At 42.5% G+C, this 20,193-nt stretch overlaps 1 protein-coding gene and 1 pseudogene across 1 annotated transcript; both read left to right on the top strand.

Annotated features, from left to right (window-relative positions):
* The first annotated feature begins 647 nt into the window (after positions 1–647).
* LOC122725976 lies at positions 648–1,301 on the top strand (annotated as a pseudogene).
* Positions 1,302–12,375: 11,074 nt separating this feature from the next.
* LOC122753183 (late cornified envelope protein 3D-like) lies at positions 12,376–12,669 on the top strand. Its single transcript, XM_044000365.1, has one exon. The coding sequence runs from the start codon at positions 12,376–12,378 to the stop codon at positions 12,667–12,669; it is 294 nt and encodes a 97-aa protein (XP_043856300.1).
* The last annotated feature ends 7,524 nt before the right edge of the window (positions 12,670–20,193 follow it).

Here is a 20,193-nt window from a genome sequence, read left to right as displayed (position 1 = left end):
GGACTAGCTCCTTTGGTGCAAGGGCTCGTCGAGTCCTTTTCTGGACTACTCAACCACTTTTGGTGTCCACCTTCACCCAACTCTCACCTGTGGCTCCAAGACACTATAGCATGAGAAGAGGCCACACCCTGGCAAACTGTCTTGTCAGACAGGCTAAACCAGGTTGCAGTTAGTCAACAGGCCTCAAACACATTGGTGAGGGAGAGGGATGTCTACTTGAAGTGTGTGAAGACTTTCTCTGACTGAATGAGGAGATAAGAACAATTTGTTTCAATAATTATGAAGGCAGCTGAAGTCGACACTGTGGAGTGCTTAGAGCTCGGTCTGACATCATAGACACCTAGGATATCCACTGCATCCTGGGCCAACACCAGTTTCTTTTTTCTTTTTTTTTTTTTTTGACATTTCAAACTTTTTAATTTTAATTTTTTTTTTTTTGGTGAGGCAATTGGGGTTAAGTGACTTGCCCAGGGTCACACAGCTAGTAAGTGTTAAGTGTCTGAGGCTAGATTTGAACTCAGGTCCTCCTGAATCCAGGGCCGGTGCTCTATCCACTGCGCCATCTAGCTGCCCCAAACATTTTTATTTTTAAAAAAAGTTTCGCCCTTTCCCTGTGGGGAGACCCAGTCCCTGCTGGTGCCAGCGCCATGGGCCCTCATCCTTCCCGCTGATATAGGTACTGTAAAAATAATCCGTACCCAAAGTCCTGTTTCTGCAGGGGAGTTCCTGAAGCCAAGATCTGAATCTTCGAGCTTGGTAGAAAGAAAGCCAAAGTGGATGAATTTCCACTGTGTGGCCATGTGGTATCAAATGAATATGAGCAGCTGTCATCAGAAGCCTTGGAGGCTGCTCAGATCTGTGCCAACAAGTACATGGTAAAGACTTGTGGCAAGGATAGGTTTCATATCCATGTGCGCCTGCATTCTTTTCATGTCATCCACATCAATAAGATGTTATCCTGTACAGGGGCCGATAGGCTCCAGACTGGCATGCAGGGCACTTTCGGGAAGCTCTAGGGCACCCTAGCCTCATGTACACATTGGCCAAGTTATCATGTCAATTCGAATAAAGGTCCAGAATAAAGAACATGTGATTGAAGTTTTGTGGGGAGCCAAGTTCGAGCGTCCTGACAGTCAGAAGATCCACATCTCCAAGAAGTGGGGTTTCATCAAGTTCAGTGCTGATGATATGATAGCTTTGAGGATATAATAGCTGAGAAGTGTCTCATTCCTGATGACTGTGGGGTTAAGTACATTCCCAGCCCGGGCCCCTTGGACAAGTGGCGGGCACTCCACTCATGAGAGGTGTGTGCTGTGGCATTGATTTTTCGCAGGCTTATGCCTAAATAAACTAGAAAACTGTTTTTTTTTAAAGTTTCAAAATAAATTTCATTTTTATTATCCTTTTCTTTGACTTTCAGTCTGAAAAATTCCCTCTTTTAAAAAATAAAAAAAAATTTAATTTAGTTTTTAGTTCCAAATTTTATCCCTTCTTCCCTCTCTCCTTCCCCCTCCCTGAGGTGGTAAGTAATCATATATGTATATGTATGTATATATATATATATATATATATATATATATATATATGTGTGTGTGTGTTATACATGTGCAATTATGTAAAGCATTGCCATATTAATCATTTTGTGTAAGACAATTTGGATAAAAGAAAAAATGAAAGAAAGTAAAAAAGAGCATGCTCAATCTATGCTCAGTCAATATCAGTTCTTTCTTTGGACGTGGATAGTATGCTTCATCATGAGTCCTTTGAGATTATCTTGGATCATTATATTGCTGAGAAGAGTTAAGTCATTCACAGTTCTTCATCAAACAATATTGTTCTCTGTGCACAACCTTCTCTTGTTCTGCTCATTTCACTATACATCAGTTCATACAAGTCTTTCCAGGACTTTCTGAAATCATCCTGCTTGTCATTTCTTATAGCACAATAATATTCCATTGCCATCATATACCACAGCTTGTTTAGCCATTCCCCAATTGATGGGCATCCCTTTGATTTTCAATTTTTAACTACCACAAAAAGAACTGCTTTAAATGTTTTTGTACAAATAGATCTTTTTCTCTTTTTGGGAATGGCTTTGGGATATAAACCTAGTAGCAGTATTTCTGGATCAAAGGGTATGCACAGTTCTATAGCCCTTTGGGCATAGTTCCAAATTGCTCTTCAGAAGGGTTGGATTTTTTCACAACTCCATTAGGTTTCCAGCTCTTCCACATCCCCTCCAACATCCAATATTTTCCTTTTTTGTTATATTTTCCACTCTGATAGGCCATCACCAGTTTCCTGACTTCTTTCTAGCCATTGGACTTCAATGACTAGAAGAGAGTAAGGTGGGTGACTTTGTGCGACTCTGCCTCATTTAAATCCAGTTCATGCACAAATCAAGATATCATGGGTGATATCATTGTGCCCCGGGGGAGAGGGAGGAATTTACAAGTGTTCTAATGATTGATTGATTGCTTGATTTAGGGAGGCTGTGGGGTTAAGTGCCTTTTCCAGAGTCTGAGGCCAAATTTGAACTCAGGTCCTCCTGACTTCAGGGCTGTTGCTCTATCCATTGTGTAACCTAACTGCCCCTCTTTAACTATATCTCTACTTATCAGAAGTATAATACTCTGTATTAGATATATTTTGGGTGTCTTTGCCAGTCCAAAGATTTCAAGAGAATTTGTCAGGGAAAGATTGCTTGTCAGAGAAAATTGAAGACAAATAAATGAATGACTCAATTCTGTTTTCATTCTAGACTTGGAACTTGGAAAACCTGGGTTCAAATTCTGCCTTTGCCATTGAAACTAAGTGACACAATTTATGTAGAGTGGTCATTGGCTAAAGGGGAGCCATTGATTATAAAGGAAGAAAAATAGAGAGCTGCAGATATATCTGTAATGACTGAGAGCTTTATTGTTGCATGAGACAAATGAAGCAAATAAAGTTGGGCCCAACTCTGAAATCAGAGGATTTTGAGATCAGATCAAATAATAGCCCTGGCCTCTCTTGCTTCCCAGAGGAAATCTCAGCAGCTCGGAGACCACAGGGGTGGGCAGGGAACGGACATGACCTGGGAGGAGGGAGGGGAAAGGGAGAAGTGGTCAGTGGCTTCTTCTGATTTCTTCATTTCTGTTCCTCTTAGCCAAGGGCACCACATTAGCAACAGCCCCCAGAGCTGCCTCCACAGTCCCCAGACTGCTGGCTGTGCCCACTGCCACTGTCACAGCAGCCAGAGCTTCTATGGGATCTCCTGCGATGATGGGAAAAGAGGTGGCAGCCGCCCTCAGAGCCAGAGCTGCCGCATCCCCCAGAGCTGGATCCACAGCCAGAGGACACAGGGAGAGAGCATGACGCCTGGGGAGGGCACTTAGGAGGGCACTTGGGGGTTTGGCATTTGGGAGGGGGCTGGCACTGCTGCTGGTTTTGCTGGCAAGACATCTCTGGGTGAGTTCAGTAAACCTGAAAGACAATAATGGAGTTGTTCAGACCCTGGAAACCTAGGGAATCTTTTTACTTTTTCCATTTTGAATCAGTCCACACTGTGAAGCTGAATCATGTCTATGACACATTAGTAGCTAGTAGCAAAAGATCTGATTTTTTCCCTAAAGACAAATACATTTCAGGTGAATATTTGGGGAGCAAGGAATGAACATCTAGCTCTAATACTGAGGGTTAGGAGAATTTTGTGAAAATATCTATGCTGTCTGAGAGGCAGCACTGTGTCCTGGTTAGGAAGCCAGCCTCAAAACCAAGAAGACTTTGGTATACTCCTTAATCTGACACAGAGTGGCTGTGTGACCCTGGACAAGTCACTGCCACTCCCTGCCCTAGCCAACTTTCTAAGACTATGGGAGTAGCAGAGAAGATGCCAACATGCACTGGTAGAAGGAGTTTCACCACCTTAGATATTCCTTATGTTGGGGGCAGCTAGGTGGCACTGTAGATAGAGCACCAGCCCTGGATTCAAAAGGATCTGAGTTCAAATCCGGATTCAGATGCTTGATACTTACTAGTTGTGTGACCCTGGGCAAGTCACTTAACCCTCATTGCCCTGACCAAAAACAAACAAACAAACAAACAAAAAGTTCCTTATGCCAAAGAAATCAGATATCCAGTCCTAATCCCGATTTAATGGGTGTCACCACTCAATAAATTCTGTTTAATCTTTCTTTAAACTCATACACACATATGTCCTAGATGAGAAGAAATGACAACCTCCCCAGAATGTCCAGGCCATCACGAGGATTCTAGGACATTTTAGAGTTTCCAGGAACTCAGATGTCTGCTGCCCCCTCCCTCTCTAAAATATAGACCCCTGGTTTTTCTTCTTGGGCTATCTGGAATGATTCCCCATCAGTCTAGAACAATAATAATCATAATGATGGTAGCATCTTTATAGCACTTTAAGGTTCTCAAAGAACCTTACAAATCTGCTCCCATGGAGCTCTCACAATGATCCTGGATTGTGGGTGCTATTATTATCCCCATTTTACAGATGAGGGTACTGAAGCAGATAGAGGTTAAGTGACCTTTCCAAGGTCACACAGCTAGTGAGTTTGTGGGGCAGGATTTACCTCAGGTCTTTCTGCCTCCAGTTTCAACACTCTATCCAATAGGCCCCAAATCCAAAGTGCAAGTTTCTATTCTTCACCCGCTGCTGTACTGCTTATTCAGCTTCCCCCTATTTTATCTGAAGGAACAGCTAGGTGGCCCAATCAGTCCCAAAAGGACCTGAGTTCAAATCTCACCTCAGACACTTATTAGCTCTGTGACTCTGGACAAGCCACTTAACCCCAGTTAACTTAAAAAACATCTGGGGTCATTTCCAGTTGTCTGGGTATATATCTTGCCACTGGAGCCAGATAACTATGGATGAGAGAGCGAGGCTGGTGACCTTGAACCGTCCTCCCTCACTTAAATCCAATTCACTGCAAGTCATGACGTCACCCTGACGTCATGGTCCTCTTCAAAAACGCAGGACAAACAATAATAACAAGTACATTTTGTCTCAGACCCTCTCTTCTTTTTCAATCAATCCATAAACATTAAGTGCCTGCTATGTGCCAAGCACTGTGCTAAGTGCCTGGTTTTCTCCTTTTTCTCCCTTCCTACTCCTCCCTCCTCCTGCTTTGTTCTCTCTCCTTCCCTCCCCTCCAACACCTGCTCCAACCCTCCCATGGGCTCTCATGCAGAAACTCACCCTGATCACAGACACAGACAGGAACTCTCTGATGAAGAACCAGAGTGGGTGAGGAGCCAGGGCCAGGGACGCCTTTTATAGGACATCCCAGGCATGACACCCAGCTCTCTAGAAGGAAGAGTGTCCTTCCCAAGCCGTGGCATGTGTCATACAATTCCTGGCATTCTCCAGCCTCTCTTACATAGACATGAGTCACTACATGGATCTCTGAGTTGGAAAGCACCTTAAATATCATCTGCTCCCACCCCCCATTATACAGATGAAGACACTGATACCTAAAGGAGTTAGATGAGTTGCTTATAGCCATGCAGGTACTATGAACAAGAGCTAGGATTTGAACCCAAGTCCTCCATTACCAAAGTCAATGTTTTTTCATTACATCAGGTCATGGTAGAATTGAGGTATCTCTTCCAAGAAGGAGGTATAAAGATGGAGTTTTCAGAAAGCTGTGTCCTTTCTGGACATTAGTGGTCCCCTCCTCATAGAGAAGTTTTTGAGGAATCCCGATAAAGTCAAAGGCTCTTCTTTCCATTCCAATTCTCTCTGCCCCTGAATCATTGAGGACTTGGGGTTTGGGAGGTAAATGGCTCTTCATTCATTCATTCACTCATTCAATAGTCAACAAAAATTTAGTGAGCCAGTATTATATACAAAGTTCCAAGCCTCAAGGCTTCTGGGAACATGAAAGGAAACAAAAGTGTCCCATGCCCCCAAAGAGCTTGTAACATTGTAGATGGCAGGCAAATACACAAATAACTACTGTGCATATAGGGGTAGGGACTCAGTTTGTGATTCCACTGACATTTGGAAGTTCCTAGAGCAAGAGGCTTAATCTCCTTTGTGTCATGGACCCCTTTGGCAATTTGCTGCCATCTTAGTAATTTTTGAGGTAATATTTAGTAATAATGTTTTTAGTTTATTTAGTATAATCTATTTATCATGTGTTAGATTCATAAAATGCATAAAGTTATTAAGAAACTATATTAAAATAATTATATATATATTTAAAAGTTCAATCAATATTTATTAGGCACCTACTGTGTTCTAGGCACAGTGGCAAGCCCAGGATGTGATACATTACATTAGGAATAAACCCCTCTCTTAGAAGGTAAATCTCCTTCTACCAGTGCTGGTCAGCAGCTTCTGTATAACTGACAAGTCTTTGAAAGTTGCCTGAGCAATGAGGGGCTAAGTGATTGGTCAGGGTCACACAACCAACCCGAGCGAGGGGCTGGATTTGCAAACTGGCCTTCCTGGTTCCAAGGTTAGCTCTCTACTCTCTCCTGTACATGGCTTCTCTACTCTGACAGATAGGATGGGGAAATAATTTCAGAAAGGCATTGACAACTTACCATGGGATGGGGTTGTTAACTTTGTGTGTGCCATGGACCCTTTTGTGGCGACCATGGTGGACCTCATGCATGGTCTGTAGGGAGGCCAACAGACCTCCTTTCAGAATAATGGCTTTAAATGCATAAAATCAAATATACATCATTACAAATCAAATAAATCATATTGAAACATAAATGCTTATTGACTGACTAACTGAAATGCAACTATTACATTTCTTAAACACAGTTCACAGATACTGTTATAGGAAGTTAGTTCAGGCTGAAATCCTATTTAGCTGAAGTGATCAGGGGCAACAGCAGAATGAGGGACTGTATGAGTGGGGTCCTTGAAGGATGAGAAAGGGTTAACTTTCTTCTTAAGCATGTTGTCCCTTATTTCCCCCTCCAAGTTTTGCTTCATATCATATAAAATATCCCCTAAATGTTTTGGCATTCTTTTCCTACAGTGATCTCATGAGATAGCTTTTTAAATGTTATAAATCCTCCAGTCACTAAAGGGGACACGGTCAAGAAGACACTCAAGGCCACTCTTTAGGTAGGAATTTCTTTAGACAATGTGCTGAGTTCAATTTTTTTCACCAAGCTTACATTTAGCACCTACTGTATGCAAAGCAAGTATGAGGTGCTGAGGGTGCAACGACAAAAAAGAAAACTATCCTTGACCTCAAACAAGGCATCCTGATGGAGGGGAAGATGTGAAACTCAGCATCCAACAGTGTTCACAGTAAGTTTGTTTATCACCTCATCCAAAACATTCCTTTTAGATGTTAGGAAATCAATGACAAATTACATGAATCTCCTGGTCTTCAAGTCCTAAATGACAGCACAGAGATATGAGGGCAGCTCCTCTACCTCCAAACTCCATGTCTCTGTAGACAAGGGTTTCCTAACAATTTCCAGGTTATGACACTGCTCTGACACAGCTGTGACTCTGCTAGGGCACCATAGAACACCTTGGGATAGACGTCTTTCTTTTTCTCCTCCCAGCATCCAGTCATAGTCCAGGTCAATCCCTTGTCCACCCACACTCCCAAGTCCATTTCTTCCTATTGCATCTATGCCCTCTCTCTTTCACACCCACAGACCTAAGTACCCAAACATAATCTGATCCAGAGCAGCCATTCTCTCTTCTCTGTAATTGTCACCTGCACAAAAGAGAGGGGGAAAAACAGGAAAACCAGGATATAAGGCATTGTATCAGTCCTGGAACACACCAACATTTCTCACCTCCCCCCACAGCAGGACGGGCCAGTCCAGATCCAAACACTTTATTAATGGCTTTTGCACTCAAATAATATTTCTGAGAAAAACAAAAGATCTGGCTGCCTACTTATGACACACTTGTAGATGTTGTTGTTGACTCATTTTCCGGTGTGTCTGACTCTCCATGACCCCATTTTCTTGGAAAATATACTGAAGTAGTTTGCCATTTCCTTCTCCAGCTCATTTTACGGATGAGGAAACTGAGGCAAACAGGGTTAAGTTACTTGCCCAGGGTCACACAGTTAGAAAGTATCTGAGGCCACATTTGAACTCAGGAAGAGGAGTCTTCCTGATTAGTGATCTGACATTCTATTCAATGCTCCTCGTTGCTGCTCATATAGACACTTATCGATCCTTCACAGGACAAAAGTGTTGCTCTTGTTGAACTGGGAAAGGGAGTGCATTTTTAGGAAACAAAATACACAGATCCTCAAAATAGCCAGAAAACAAGGGAGAACATTTGTCATTACAGTCATGCCTTGGTGATATTGCAAGCTCAGTTCCAGACTACTACAAAAAAGTGAATATTTCAATAAAGAAGTCACACAGGGGCAGCTAGGTGGTGCAGTGGATAGAGCACCGGCCTTGGAGTCAGGAGTACCTGAGTTCAAATCTGGCCTCAGACACTTAACACGTACTAGCTGTGTGACCCTGGGCAAGTCACTTTACCCCAATTGCCTCACTTAAAAAAAAAAGTCACACAAAATTTTTTTGTTTTTTTTCAGTGGATATAAAAGTTATGTTTACACTATACTATGGTGTATTTAGAGGGTGCTTTTATCATGCCTAAAAAAACCAATGTACACAGCTTAATTAAAAATACCTTGTTGCTAAAAAATGCTAACCATCACCTGAGACTTCACTCTTTTTTGCTGGTGGAGGGTCTTGCCTCGGTATTGATGGCTGCTGACGGATCAGGGAGGGGGCTACTAAAGGTTGGGGAGGCTGTGGCAATTTCTTAATCTAAAACAAAAATGAAGTTTGCCCTATCTGTTGACTCTTCCTTTTACAAAAAGATTTCTCTGTAGCAGGCAATGCTGATTGATAGTGTTTTACCCATAGTAGAACTTTCAAAATTGAAGTCAGTCCTCTCAAATCCTGCTTTATTGACTAGTTTATGTACTATTCTTCAATATTGCTGTGTCTCAGGGAATAGGGAGGACCAAGGAGAGGGAGAGAGTTGGGGGAACAGTGGGTAGGTGGAGCAGTCAGAACGCACACACATTTATTAAGTTTGTTGTCTTGTACGGACCTGGTTTGTGGTTTCTCAAAACAATTACAATATAGCATCAAAGATTACTGGTCACAGATCACCAAAACAGATATAATAATAATGAAAATATTTGAAATATTGTGAGAATTTCCAAAATGTGACACAGAAACACGATGTGAGCACATACTGTTAGGAAAATGGTTCTGATAGACTCGCTTGAGGCAAGGTTGCCCCAAATTTTCGATTTGTAAAAATAAATAAAGAAATAAATGAATTAATAAATAAATAGACAAATTTAAAAATGTAAATATCTGCACAGCCCAATGAATCAAAGTGCAAGGAAATGAGATACACCTGTATAAAACAGGCCTTTCCTTTAGAGATGAAGTCACAGCCTAAATCCTTTCAATAATTTTCCTCAAGCAGCCAAAGTAGTGTCCATTTGAAAACATTTTATTTTATACTCAATGTTGCTGGGAATGGTGGGGAAAGCAATGGATCTGCTGCCAGAGGGTATGGGTTCAAATCCTGGCTTTCTTATTTTCTGTCTCTGTTAACAACCTTTGAGAAATGACTTCAGCTCTCAAGGCTTCTGTGTCCTCACCTGTAAAATGAGGGGATCAGATTAGATGACATCTGAACATCTGTCTCTTGATCCTGTTATGCATAGTGAGATAGATGTGTAATGCTCTTGTTACAGAGCTCAGAGAATTCCAATCTACTTTGTTAATCATTATAATGGTGATAGTTTTTGTTGATGGCCTGATGGGATAAGTTCCGTAAAGTTTAAAGCACTACCTGAATGCCAGGTTAGTCTAAGTGCCTTTCCATGATGAATAAGACAGCAATGACACTGATGACAGTAGGAAAGGATCCAGTCCTACTTGTCACCTGGTCCCCACCCCACTAGTCAATTACTGTTTTAGCCACTCAATACAAAGTCTAGGAAACCTTAGGAAAATTTTAAGAATTAATCCATTCCACCCATGTGGTAGAGTAGAATAGGAGGAAAGTTCAGTAGGTAGGTCAAGTTTAATATATTCTGTGGTCTTGGAAGTTGGAAGTAAGAGAATGGTTCAGGTTTGCTTCCCTGGGTCCCTCTGATATGACTTCAGGTGTCTTCTTGAATGTGGTGAAGCCCTTAGAAAATTTCATGGGGCCACTGTGAGAAGAGATGATAACAGTTGTTGGGGGCATTGTGTCGACAACATAGAACACACAATGATGGGGACAATAAAGCACTACATGTTACTCTAAGAGAAAAGAAAAAACATATCCTAGCCTTCAAGACAGCTCCCCTCTCAAATTTGAATCCAACATAATGATGTCTTTTTGGTCCTCTTCGAACAGGAAGTACAACCACCACCACCACCAAGTAAGCCTCTCATTCATGTAGATGCTCCTAGTTATCCCAGCCAGAAAGGACTTCTCCTTCTCTGACCCCCTACAGCATGTCTGTATCTCTCTTATCCACTTTTCTCATCCCCATTGTCTATTTGTTTTTTCCCCTTACAAGTTGACATGCTCCTTGAGGACTGATCATTTTTACTTATCTTTTCTATTCCCAGAAGCCCTCACAGCACAGCGGCTTACACCTATGAGATGCTCAATAAATATTTATTGAGTGGTCAATAAAAGAATCTATACATAGCAAGTCGCTTCTAACCTACAACAAGACAAAATTGAGAAGGAAGGGGTCTTTGCCCTGCAGTAACTAGTTGTTCAGTGATTCAGTGATTCAGGGACCATGAGAATGGAAAGTAGACCTTCACAAAATCTATGCTGAGGAGTAAGACTTGGATAAATGTGGGTGATCTATAGAAATAAATCCTGGAGAAGCTACAGATCAAAGATTTGTAGTGACCAGAGTGGAAGATCTCAGGGGGGGCAGTCCTTTTGGAGGAAGGGGGAGGGACCATCTAAAGATTCTGAGAAATGGAAACATTAAGCTCAGTGACTGAAACTCGCCTGCCTTAGCCCAGTGAAATAACATGGAAATACCTGTGTGACCATGGGCCAATCGTTGAACCTATTGAGCCTCAGTTTTTGCTTCTGTAAAATGAGATGCCTAAAATAATAATAGTGACAATGACGATGATGATGAATATAGCATTTATATAGTGCTTTAGGGTTTGCGAAGCACATTGTTTCATTTTATCCTCACAACAACCCTGGGAGGTAGTTACTGTTACTATCCCCATTTTACAAATGAAGAAATTAAGACAAACAGAGGTTAAATGATTTGCCCAGGATCACACAATAAGCAGTGTAGCAAGCCAGATTTGAGTTTTTCTTTCTGACCCCAGGCCTACTATTCCATATTCTTTGCCACCTAGTTACCTCCTAGATAATGTTTAAAATCCCTCACAAATGAGATCAAATGAGACAATATTTATGCAGTGTTCAGCACAGTGCCTGGAATATAGTAGATACTGAAAAATTCTTTTTCCCTTCCCCTTCCCTTACAAGTTAGTAATCTCTTTATTGACTCATGTCCTTAGATGTGACTTTGGGGAATGTCAAGATTGTCTGATTCATGTCATGTGTTAGGAAAGACACTCTTCCTCCTGGAGACTTGGGGCTGGTGCCAACAGCTCAGCCTGGGATACCCTATAAAAGGTGTCCTTGCCACTGGATTGTCATCCACTCTAGTTCTTCAAGGACATTTGTGACTGTGATCAGGGTGAGTATTTCTAGGAATAGGGATGGGCAGGGCCTTTAACAGGGGATTGGAGAAAGAGGGAGAGCGCAATTCAGGCGAAAGAGCCATGGATAGGGAGAAAGGATAAAAAAACCAGGAAAAATGCAACAGGGTCCAACTGATTCAGAATCATGGAAGCTTGAGAAAAATACAGGTTGTGCTTTGGTTTTGTTCTAGGCTCATAAGAACCTGTCTGGATCTCCCCCGTAGCACAAGAAAGTAAGAACCTCGAATCGAGCAGAAAGGAGCTGTAATGGTCAGAATTGATAAAATTGGTGCCATGGAATGGTCCCTTAAGGATGTTCCCAGGATGTGTGGGGAGCCAGTCCTCTCCCTCCATCTTGACACCATGTTCTGCATGATTTACTTAATTCTAAATCACATATCAAATTGACATGTTGATAAACTATTAATGATCTATGAATTACCTCAAAGCCTATTGTCTGCTTGATAAATAAGAATCTACAGAGAGTTAGCCAATGGAATGAATTTCTCAAGTCTTCTCTATGGGGATGTTAATGTGTTTTTGATGTAGTTTCCAGTGTCCATTGATTCCAAGTGAAGGAAGCTTCGTAACCTGAGTTTCATGCACTTGAAGTGTCTCTCCATTATCTTTCAGGATTCCTGAGCTCCCCCAGAGATGTCCTGCCAGCAAAGCCAGCAGCAGTGCCAGCCCCCTCCCAAATGCCAGACCCCCAAGTGCCCACCCAAGTCCCCTCCCCAGGCTCCATGCTCTCTTCCTGTCTCCTCTGGCTGCGGGTCCAGCTCTGGGGGATGTGGCAGCTCTGGCTCTGAGCATGGCTGCCACCTCTTTTCCCACCATCACAGGAGATCCCATGGATGTAGGCGCCAGAGCTCTGAGTCCTGTGACAGTGGCACTGGGAACAACCAGCAGTCTGGAGGCTGCAGTGGGAGCTCTGGGGGCTGCTGCTGACCTGGTGTCCTTGGCTAGGAGCTGACCTGGAAGAATCAAGAGAGGCCACTCTCCCATCTTCCCTTTGCCCCTTGCTCCTTCTTGGTTTTGATTTCCCTCTGGGCTCTGAGCTCATGGGATATCTTGAGAGGCCTAAGAAAGTCTAGGAGGACCATTTCATCTCCTCTCAAAATCCTAGACATCGAACTTGAACCAAGAGGTTCATTCAACAATAAAGCTGTATATGATCACAATTGTCTTCTATTCTCTGTTCTTCCCTTTTTGCAGCCAACATCTCCCTTCCTGTGATGTACCCCTACACCCAAAGCCCCTGCTTTGTGTCTGCCTGAAAGGCTGCTAGGGCAGTGCCTGCCTCAGGCTCTCTTTCCATTCAGACCCAAGAGAACATGGAATGTGGGTGTATGATTTGGCAAATTGAAAATAAGTTGATTGTGAGCACCAGCCTTCTCCCAAATGGAAGAAGCTAGCAGGTCAAATCCCAAAGAGCAGAGGACAAAGAGGGTGTAAGAAGGTTCTAGGTTTGGAGGAGCACTCATTTTTTGGAGCAAAAGACCTATTGGGAAAAGTCAAAGGCTGTGAAGAATATTAGGAAAACCTGCAGATCATGGAGGTGGAGAGGCTGGAGAATTGACAAGATGAGGCCTCCCAGTCTTCTGACCTGGAGTAGCCAGTTTGGAGGAACAGGGCTTGGTTTGACTATTTGGGAAGCCTCTCTCATTGTATCTATTGAATAGAGGTAAAGAAGCTTCTTAGAATGAGTGTCATGCACCTGAAAAGTCTCTCTACCTCATAATTACTGACCTCACCCAGAAATATCCTGCCAGCAAGCCCAGCAGTAGTGCCAGCCTTTGCTATGGGGGGAATTCAATATATAGTGGATGTGGGATTTGTGAGCTTCCCCTCTTCTCTCCCTCTCTGCCCAGGTCCTTGTTTCCAAATCACCTCACTCCTGCCACAGAAGGGCACAGCCATATCCCCAGCTGCCCCCTTCTCCACTCATGCCTCTTCCTGCCCCCAGGCAATGCCTCTTTTCATCAGATGCAGACTTTTAGCCTAGAAAAATTAGCTCCCTCTTTCACCTTCCATATCTGTCTGTCCAAAGCCCTCTTCTTCCACCCTATCCCCATGTACAACATGTCTCCCTGTCCCACCATGTTTCTGGGCATTGCCCATGCTCTGGACCTCCCTCTATAGTTTAACTTTCTCCAAATTGTCTCATCAAAAAGGCCCCAGCTCTCAGTTACTTGTTAAGTAAAAAGCAATGCTATGTTTCTTAGTTAATACATGCTAAGATAATCAATGTTCTCCAAAATATGCTCTTCATGCATTTGCATTTGTTCTTAACAAGTAATACGTAAAGTTCCCTAAAGGTAGTTACCAGAATCAGAAAGCTAGGAAGCTAGAAAGTAGACAAAATAACAATACTGAAGAAACCAAACACCAACGCTGAATTCAAGATGGTTAGTTTTGTTAGATGGAGGATAGCAATAAGACCAGATGGAGGAAAGAGAAAAGGAACTATAGGGAAATATTCATAGAAAAGGGAAGAACTAGGGTTTATGAGCCATTACTTGACACATTGGACCATCCGTGTGTATGTGTGTGTGTGTGTGTGTGTGTGTGTGTGTGTGTGTTTCAGGGAGGGGGCCTCAGAGTAGAGACTATAAGGTTCACACTCATCTGTTTCTCCCAAGTCTGGTCAAAGATAGTGTGGCTGCCCAGCTCCCATGCTTTTATAGAGTACTGACCAAATATAGAACCAGGCGCTAAAGGGAAAAAATGACAGGCTGAGCCTGGCTCAGGTTCTATTTATGATGGGGTCAACCCCACTCCTTCCATCTAAGGGAGGAAATGCTGAATTTAAATGGAGAGACATTCGTAGTTATCCAGATGACAGAGTCAAACACCTTCAACAGTTTCCCAATTCCTCCCATTATTGACATTCATTGTTATCATTGATAGACATCCCTATTTCTAGCCAGGGTCTCCTTGACTATTTGAGCCCATTAGACATCATACCATCGGAGGAGAACATGAGGAACTCCACCTCTCACAACACCAAGAGACCTGAAGAAAATATCATTTCTGCTTCTCTTACTCAAGGACACCAGATCAGCAACAGCCCCCAGAGCTGCTCCCATAGTCCCCAGACTGCTGGCTGTGCCCACTGACACTGTCACAGCAGCCAGAGCTTCTATGGGATCTCCTGCTATGGTGGGAAAAGAGGTGGCAGCCGCCCTCGGAGCCAGAGCCGCCACATCCCCCAGAGCTGGACCCTCCCAAATATCTAGTAGGACATGACTTGGTGAGCAGATTTCTTTAACAGAAGCTCACTATCTTTCATGGAACTACACATAGCAAATACTCATACAAGAAATATAGATGGTAGCAGTTAGGTGGCATAGTGGATAAAGCGCCAGCCCTGGATTCAGGAGGACCTGAGTTCAAATCTGATCTCAGACACTTGACACTTACTAGCTGTGTGACCCTGAGCAAATCAGTTAACCCTCATTGCCCAACAAAACAAACAAACAAACAAATGGATGGATAGATAGATAGATTAGATAGATAGATAGATAGATAGATAGATAGATAGATAGATAGATAGATAGATAGATAGATAGATAGAGACCTTAAAATGTCCTGGAGAACTCAACCAGTAAACTGTACTAGGATTGGACCATTATACAAACAGAACTATTACCTGCAATTATTTGGAATTAACATTGATTCATAAGAAATTACAAATAATATTTGTACTAGATCCCTCTTTACCAAATATTCACAATCTCCCAGCTACGAGCAAAGGAAAATTTCAAAGCAGAGAGGACTAGCTTACGAATTCAAAAGCATGTCTTCCACGTGGTCCTCTGGGCTGTTGTACTTGCACCACACTGCAGCTATGAAACCTAGAATCCAGCCCTAGAATTCACACCTTGGAAGTCCCCTTACCCCTGTATCCTCTCCTTCTGAATAGATGGCTCCTCCCAGAACCTCCATGTAGGGAGGGCTCACAGATCAGCCATATCTTCTTCAAATTGCATTTTTTACTTCTGTCATTGTTGTTACTCCTGTCCATTTGTTGTAGAAGAGGACCATGGCATCAGGTTGATGTCATGACTCGCACTGAATTGGATTTAAGGGAGGGAGGGCTGTGCAAAGTCACCAGCCTCACTCTCTTCCAGAGCCATCTGGGCCCAGTGGCAAGATATATATCAGGATGACTGGAGATGGCCCCGGATATTTAAGGCAATTGGGGTTAATTGACTTGTCCAGGGTCAATTAGCCAGGGTCATATAGCTAAGAAGTGTCTGTAGTGAGATTTGAACTCAGGTCCTCCCAACTTCAGGGAAAGTGCTCTATTTGCTGTGCCACCTAGCTGCCCTTTGATTTCCTTTATGGTGCCCCCTAAACTGGATCCCTTTGTTCACCCCTCCACCCCATATTTTTCAGCTTCATTTATGTGTTGTCTTCCCCCATTGGAATATAAACTCTTAAAAATAAGTTAAATTAAATTTAAAAAAAAAGAATATAAACTCCTTGAAGGCAGGGACTGTCTTTCTACTTTTATTTCCAGTGTTTACCATGGTGCCTGGCCCATAACAAGTTCTTCATAAATGTTAGTTGATTGACTGATGGACTGACTGTGCTGAAGATACTTTCAGTGATCCTAAAGACTATGAACTTATTCATAAAACTTGGATTTATTCAATTGCAAAAACTATTATTTTATCCACTTTGCCGTAGTCAACAGAACATTGAATTTTAGGGATAGTGGCCGGATCATTACTTGTGATGGGACAATTTCTCTCTGAACCAACCCCATAGGGGGAAAAAAAAAACTTGAGAAGAATGAGATAAAAATGACAAAACCACAATAACAACAGTAATGATGATGATGTTATAGGTTATAAAAATTTAGCATCTGCCAAATACCTAGTAAATATGACCTGGTAGCCAAAATTATACATCAGAAACTGCCTTTCATGAACTAATGTATGACACATCTGCATATTTCCAATAATTCACAATAGCCTGGAAAACTTGTCCAACAAAACTACACTAGGGCCAGAGAATTATCAAAGAACAATCTGTTATTTACAATCATCAGGAGAGTACATCGATCCATTAATTTTTTGGGGGGCAGGGTAATGAGGGTTAAGTGACTTGCCCAGAGTCACACAGCTATTAAGTGTCAAGTGTCCAAGGCCAGATTTGAATTTAGGTCCTCCTGAATGCAGGACTGGTGCTTTATCTACTGTATCGCCTAGCTGCCCCCAGATCCATTAAAATTTAAGAATAATGCCTTCAAAAAAAAGAAGAAGAAGAATACTTTCAATAGGTGTCAAAGAGGACAAAAGATAAGAATAATCAATGTTCGAAGGGCTATGAAAAGAGCTATGTGGATGCATTGTTGGGGGGGGGGCGGTTGCAAAGTATTATAGACACTTTGGGAAGCAAATTGGAATTATACAAATAAAATAGCAAGGAAAAGGACCATCTCCTCTGAGAGAAGTGGAAAAAAGCAGAGGATGAATTAAGACAGAGAAATTGTTAGAAGTCGGGTCAGGATGTGGGGGTGGAGAGCACTCATTAGATAATCCTGATATTCTGAGTCGAATAAGAGGATTCACCATCTACTAGCTTACATGTATTTATGTGGTTAATGTGTACTTAGTAAGTATGAATCTGAGTCTCTGACCCACATACACCAAGTACAGTGCATTAATGTGGTGAGTGCCTAATAAACAAGTGAATGAGTGAATGGATGAATGAATAAATGAATGAACAAGTGAGTGATGAACAGTGTGGTGTAGTAATCCATAAGTGGGAGTCAGAGAACTGACTTCAAATTCCAACTCTCCTATTTGCTGTGTCATCCTGAACAAATCACTTCCCCATTCTGGGCCTCAATTTTCTCATTTGTAAAGTGAACCAATTAACCTTGATGATTTCTTCCAGCTGAAACATTCTGGAATTCTATGTGTCACAGGCTCAATTCTGAAGAGAGGGCAGGTGCTTCCTCCAAAGCTTTGGGTGAGGGTGAGGCTGTGGTGGAGGTGGCACCTCAGCTCATAGGAGCTAATCCCATTCCCTTCTTCCCCCTGGAACAGAGGGCTGATGGCTTCAGGTGAGTGGACATTCTGCCTCAGTGACTTTGCCAAGCTGCCCTGACAGAGATTCCAAACTTACTTCTTACCTTCATTAGTTGTGTGACCAGGGAAAATTTGCTTTATTTTACTGAAGCTTGGTTTCCTTGTCTTTAAAATAAGTGTAGCAGGTCTGGGCTGCTCCAGATATTGCCTGATTTCAGATCCTAGGAACACGTGTAGAGATATCCCCGTGCCCCCCCCCCCACCTGGTTTCAGTCCAAGAAACATTGTGGACATTTTGGAGAACTGATTTCAGGCCATGATAATTCAAGGGTTGGAACAGGATGGTAATGAAAAATCTAACAGGTCGTAGAGCCAAAAGCACCGAGCCCTCAGGAGATACTCCGTTGGACATAAATAGGAGTGCAAATAATGCAGCCTGTTATGTCTCAGTCCATTTTTCTTGGTGGCAGTATTTATATGCAGAAATGTGCTGGCACTGACTTGTACTTGCTCAGAGACCCAGCGGTGAGCATTTACACTGAGGAAATTGGCAAATGTTACAAATCGGAGCTGGATTTAGTGTTTGGTTCATTGTCTAGGCTTAAGAAAATGAGGAAGAAAAATGTGAATAGTGAAGATTAAATTTAAAAGTGTGTTATGACTATATATATTATATGTAATGTAAATATGATCTATATGATATGATATATAGTTTAATTTTCTATTTATACATGCACATGGCCAAATTATATACATAAACACACAGGCCCTCATTATCTCTCACTTAGACTATTGCAATAGCCTGCTTATGAGTCTGTCGGCCTCAAGTCTCTCCCCACTCATATCTGTCTTCCTTTCAGACACTAAGGTGATTTTCCAAAATCACAGGTCCTATTCAATAAACTCCAGTGGATTCCTATTGCCTCCAGAATCAAATAGGAGGAGGGCAGCTAGGTGGTGCAGTGGATAAAGGACCGGCCCTGCAGTCAGGAGTACCTGACTTCAAATCCAGCCTCAGACACTCGACACTTACTAGCTGTGTGACCCTGGGCAAGTCACTTAACCCCTATTGCCCCACAAAAAAAAAAAAAAGAAAGAAAGAAAAAACAAATAGGAAATGCTCTGTTAAGTATTCAAAGCCCTTCATAACCGTCCCCTCCTAACTCTCTAGTCTTTCCCACTTTACTCCCCAAAGGATAGTCTTCAATCCAGTAACCCTGGCCTCCTGGCTGTTCTGTGAACAAGACTCTGCACCTCCCAGATCTGAGCATTTCCCCTGGCTGTTCTTCATGCCTGGAATGCTCTTATGCTCTGATTTCTGACCTCTCTGGTGTGAGATTTAAAATTGGATACTAGAGCATTAACCTCTCCTTTTAACTGTTTCCCTTATTTATCTCCCAGACTAGTAAATGGAAGAAGCCTCTGGTCTCTAGTTTGAGCTTTTATTGTTTGGAAATTACAAGGTGATGTTGATTAGAGGGATAGGAAAGTAGAAATACAAAACAAATAGTCTTAAGTCTAAGCTTAGTCTATATTCCGTATAAAACTCACCAAAAGCCCAAGGCCACCTTTGTGGGGGAGAGCCACATCAAGCACGTGCTGTTACTGTGAGCTGAGCCAAGTCGAGCCTCAGTCAGCCTCTGTGTGTGCAGCGCAGCCAGTGAACAAGGAGAGCCGAAAAGAGAGATCCCACTTCCGTTCTCTCCTTGCCTTTTAAGCTCGCACCCCAGAAGTGGAGTGCTTAGCAGCTGGACTGGCGTGTGTAGCCCATGCACGGCCGTCAGTCTCCTCCCCGAAAGGGTGGTCCTTCAAAAACTGGCGTCTTTCCGTATTCACTAACCAACTGTTAAAAACTTTTTACCACACTGGGCTTCTTTTAAGTCCCAATTAAAATCCCACCTTCTACCGGAAATCTTCCCCTACCACTCTTATTCCAGGACATTCCTTCTGCCAGTTATTTTCTATTTATCTTGGATATAGCTTGCTTTGCATATATTTGTCCACATGTTGTCTCTCTTATTCAATTATAAGCCCTTTGAGGGCAGGGGATGGTTTTTGTCTCTTTTTTTGTATCCCCAGAGCTTAGCACAATGCCTGGCACGTAGTAGGCCCTTAATAAATGCTGAGAAAACCTGAATTCAAATTCTGCCTCAGACGTTTATTTACTCTGTGAACACTAACAAGTCAATCAGCCTCTTATCCTGAGTCTTCTCATCTGTAAAGTAGTAGTTGTACCTATTCCACAGGGTCGTCATGATGATCAAATAGGGTAGCATGTGAAGCATTTTACAAACTTTAAAGCACTATATAAATGCTGTTATAGAGTTATTGGGTTTAAGTCTTCATCCCAGCTAAGTGATGGCCTTGGAGCGAGGAGACCTAAGTTTGACTCTGGCCTCTAACTCTTACTTAGCTGTATGACCATAGG

The sequence above is a fragment of the Dromiciops gliroides genome, chromosome 4, assembly GCF_019393635.1.
Source record: "Dromiciops gliroides isolate mDroGli1 chromosome 4, mDroGli1.pri, whole genome shotgun sequence".
Lineage (NCBI taxonomy): Eukaryota > Metazoa > Chordata > Mammalia > Microbiotheria > Microbiotheriidae > Dromiciops > Dromiciops gliroides.
Note: the sequence above shows the minus strand (reverse complement) of the source record. Positions and strands in the feature narration are given on the sequence as shown.

What these genes read in the sequence shown, in the direction of transcription:
- LOC122753183 (XM_044000365.1), top strand. Translation starts at nt 12,376, where the DNA reads ATGTCCTGCCAGCAAAGCCAGCAGCAGTGCCAGCCCCCTCCCAAATGC.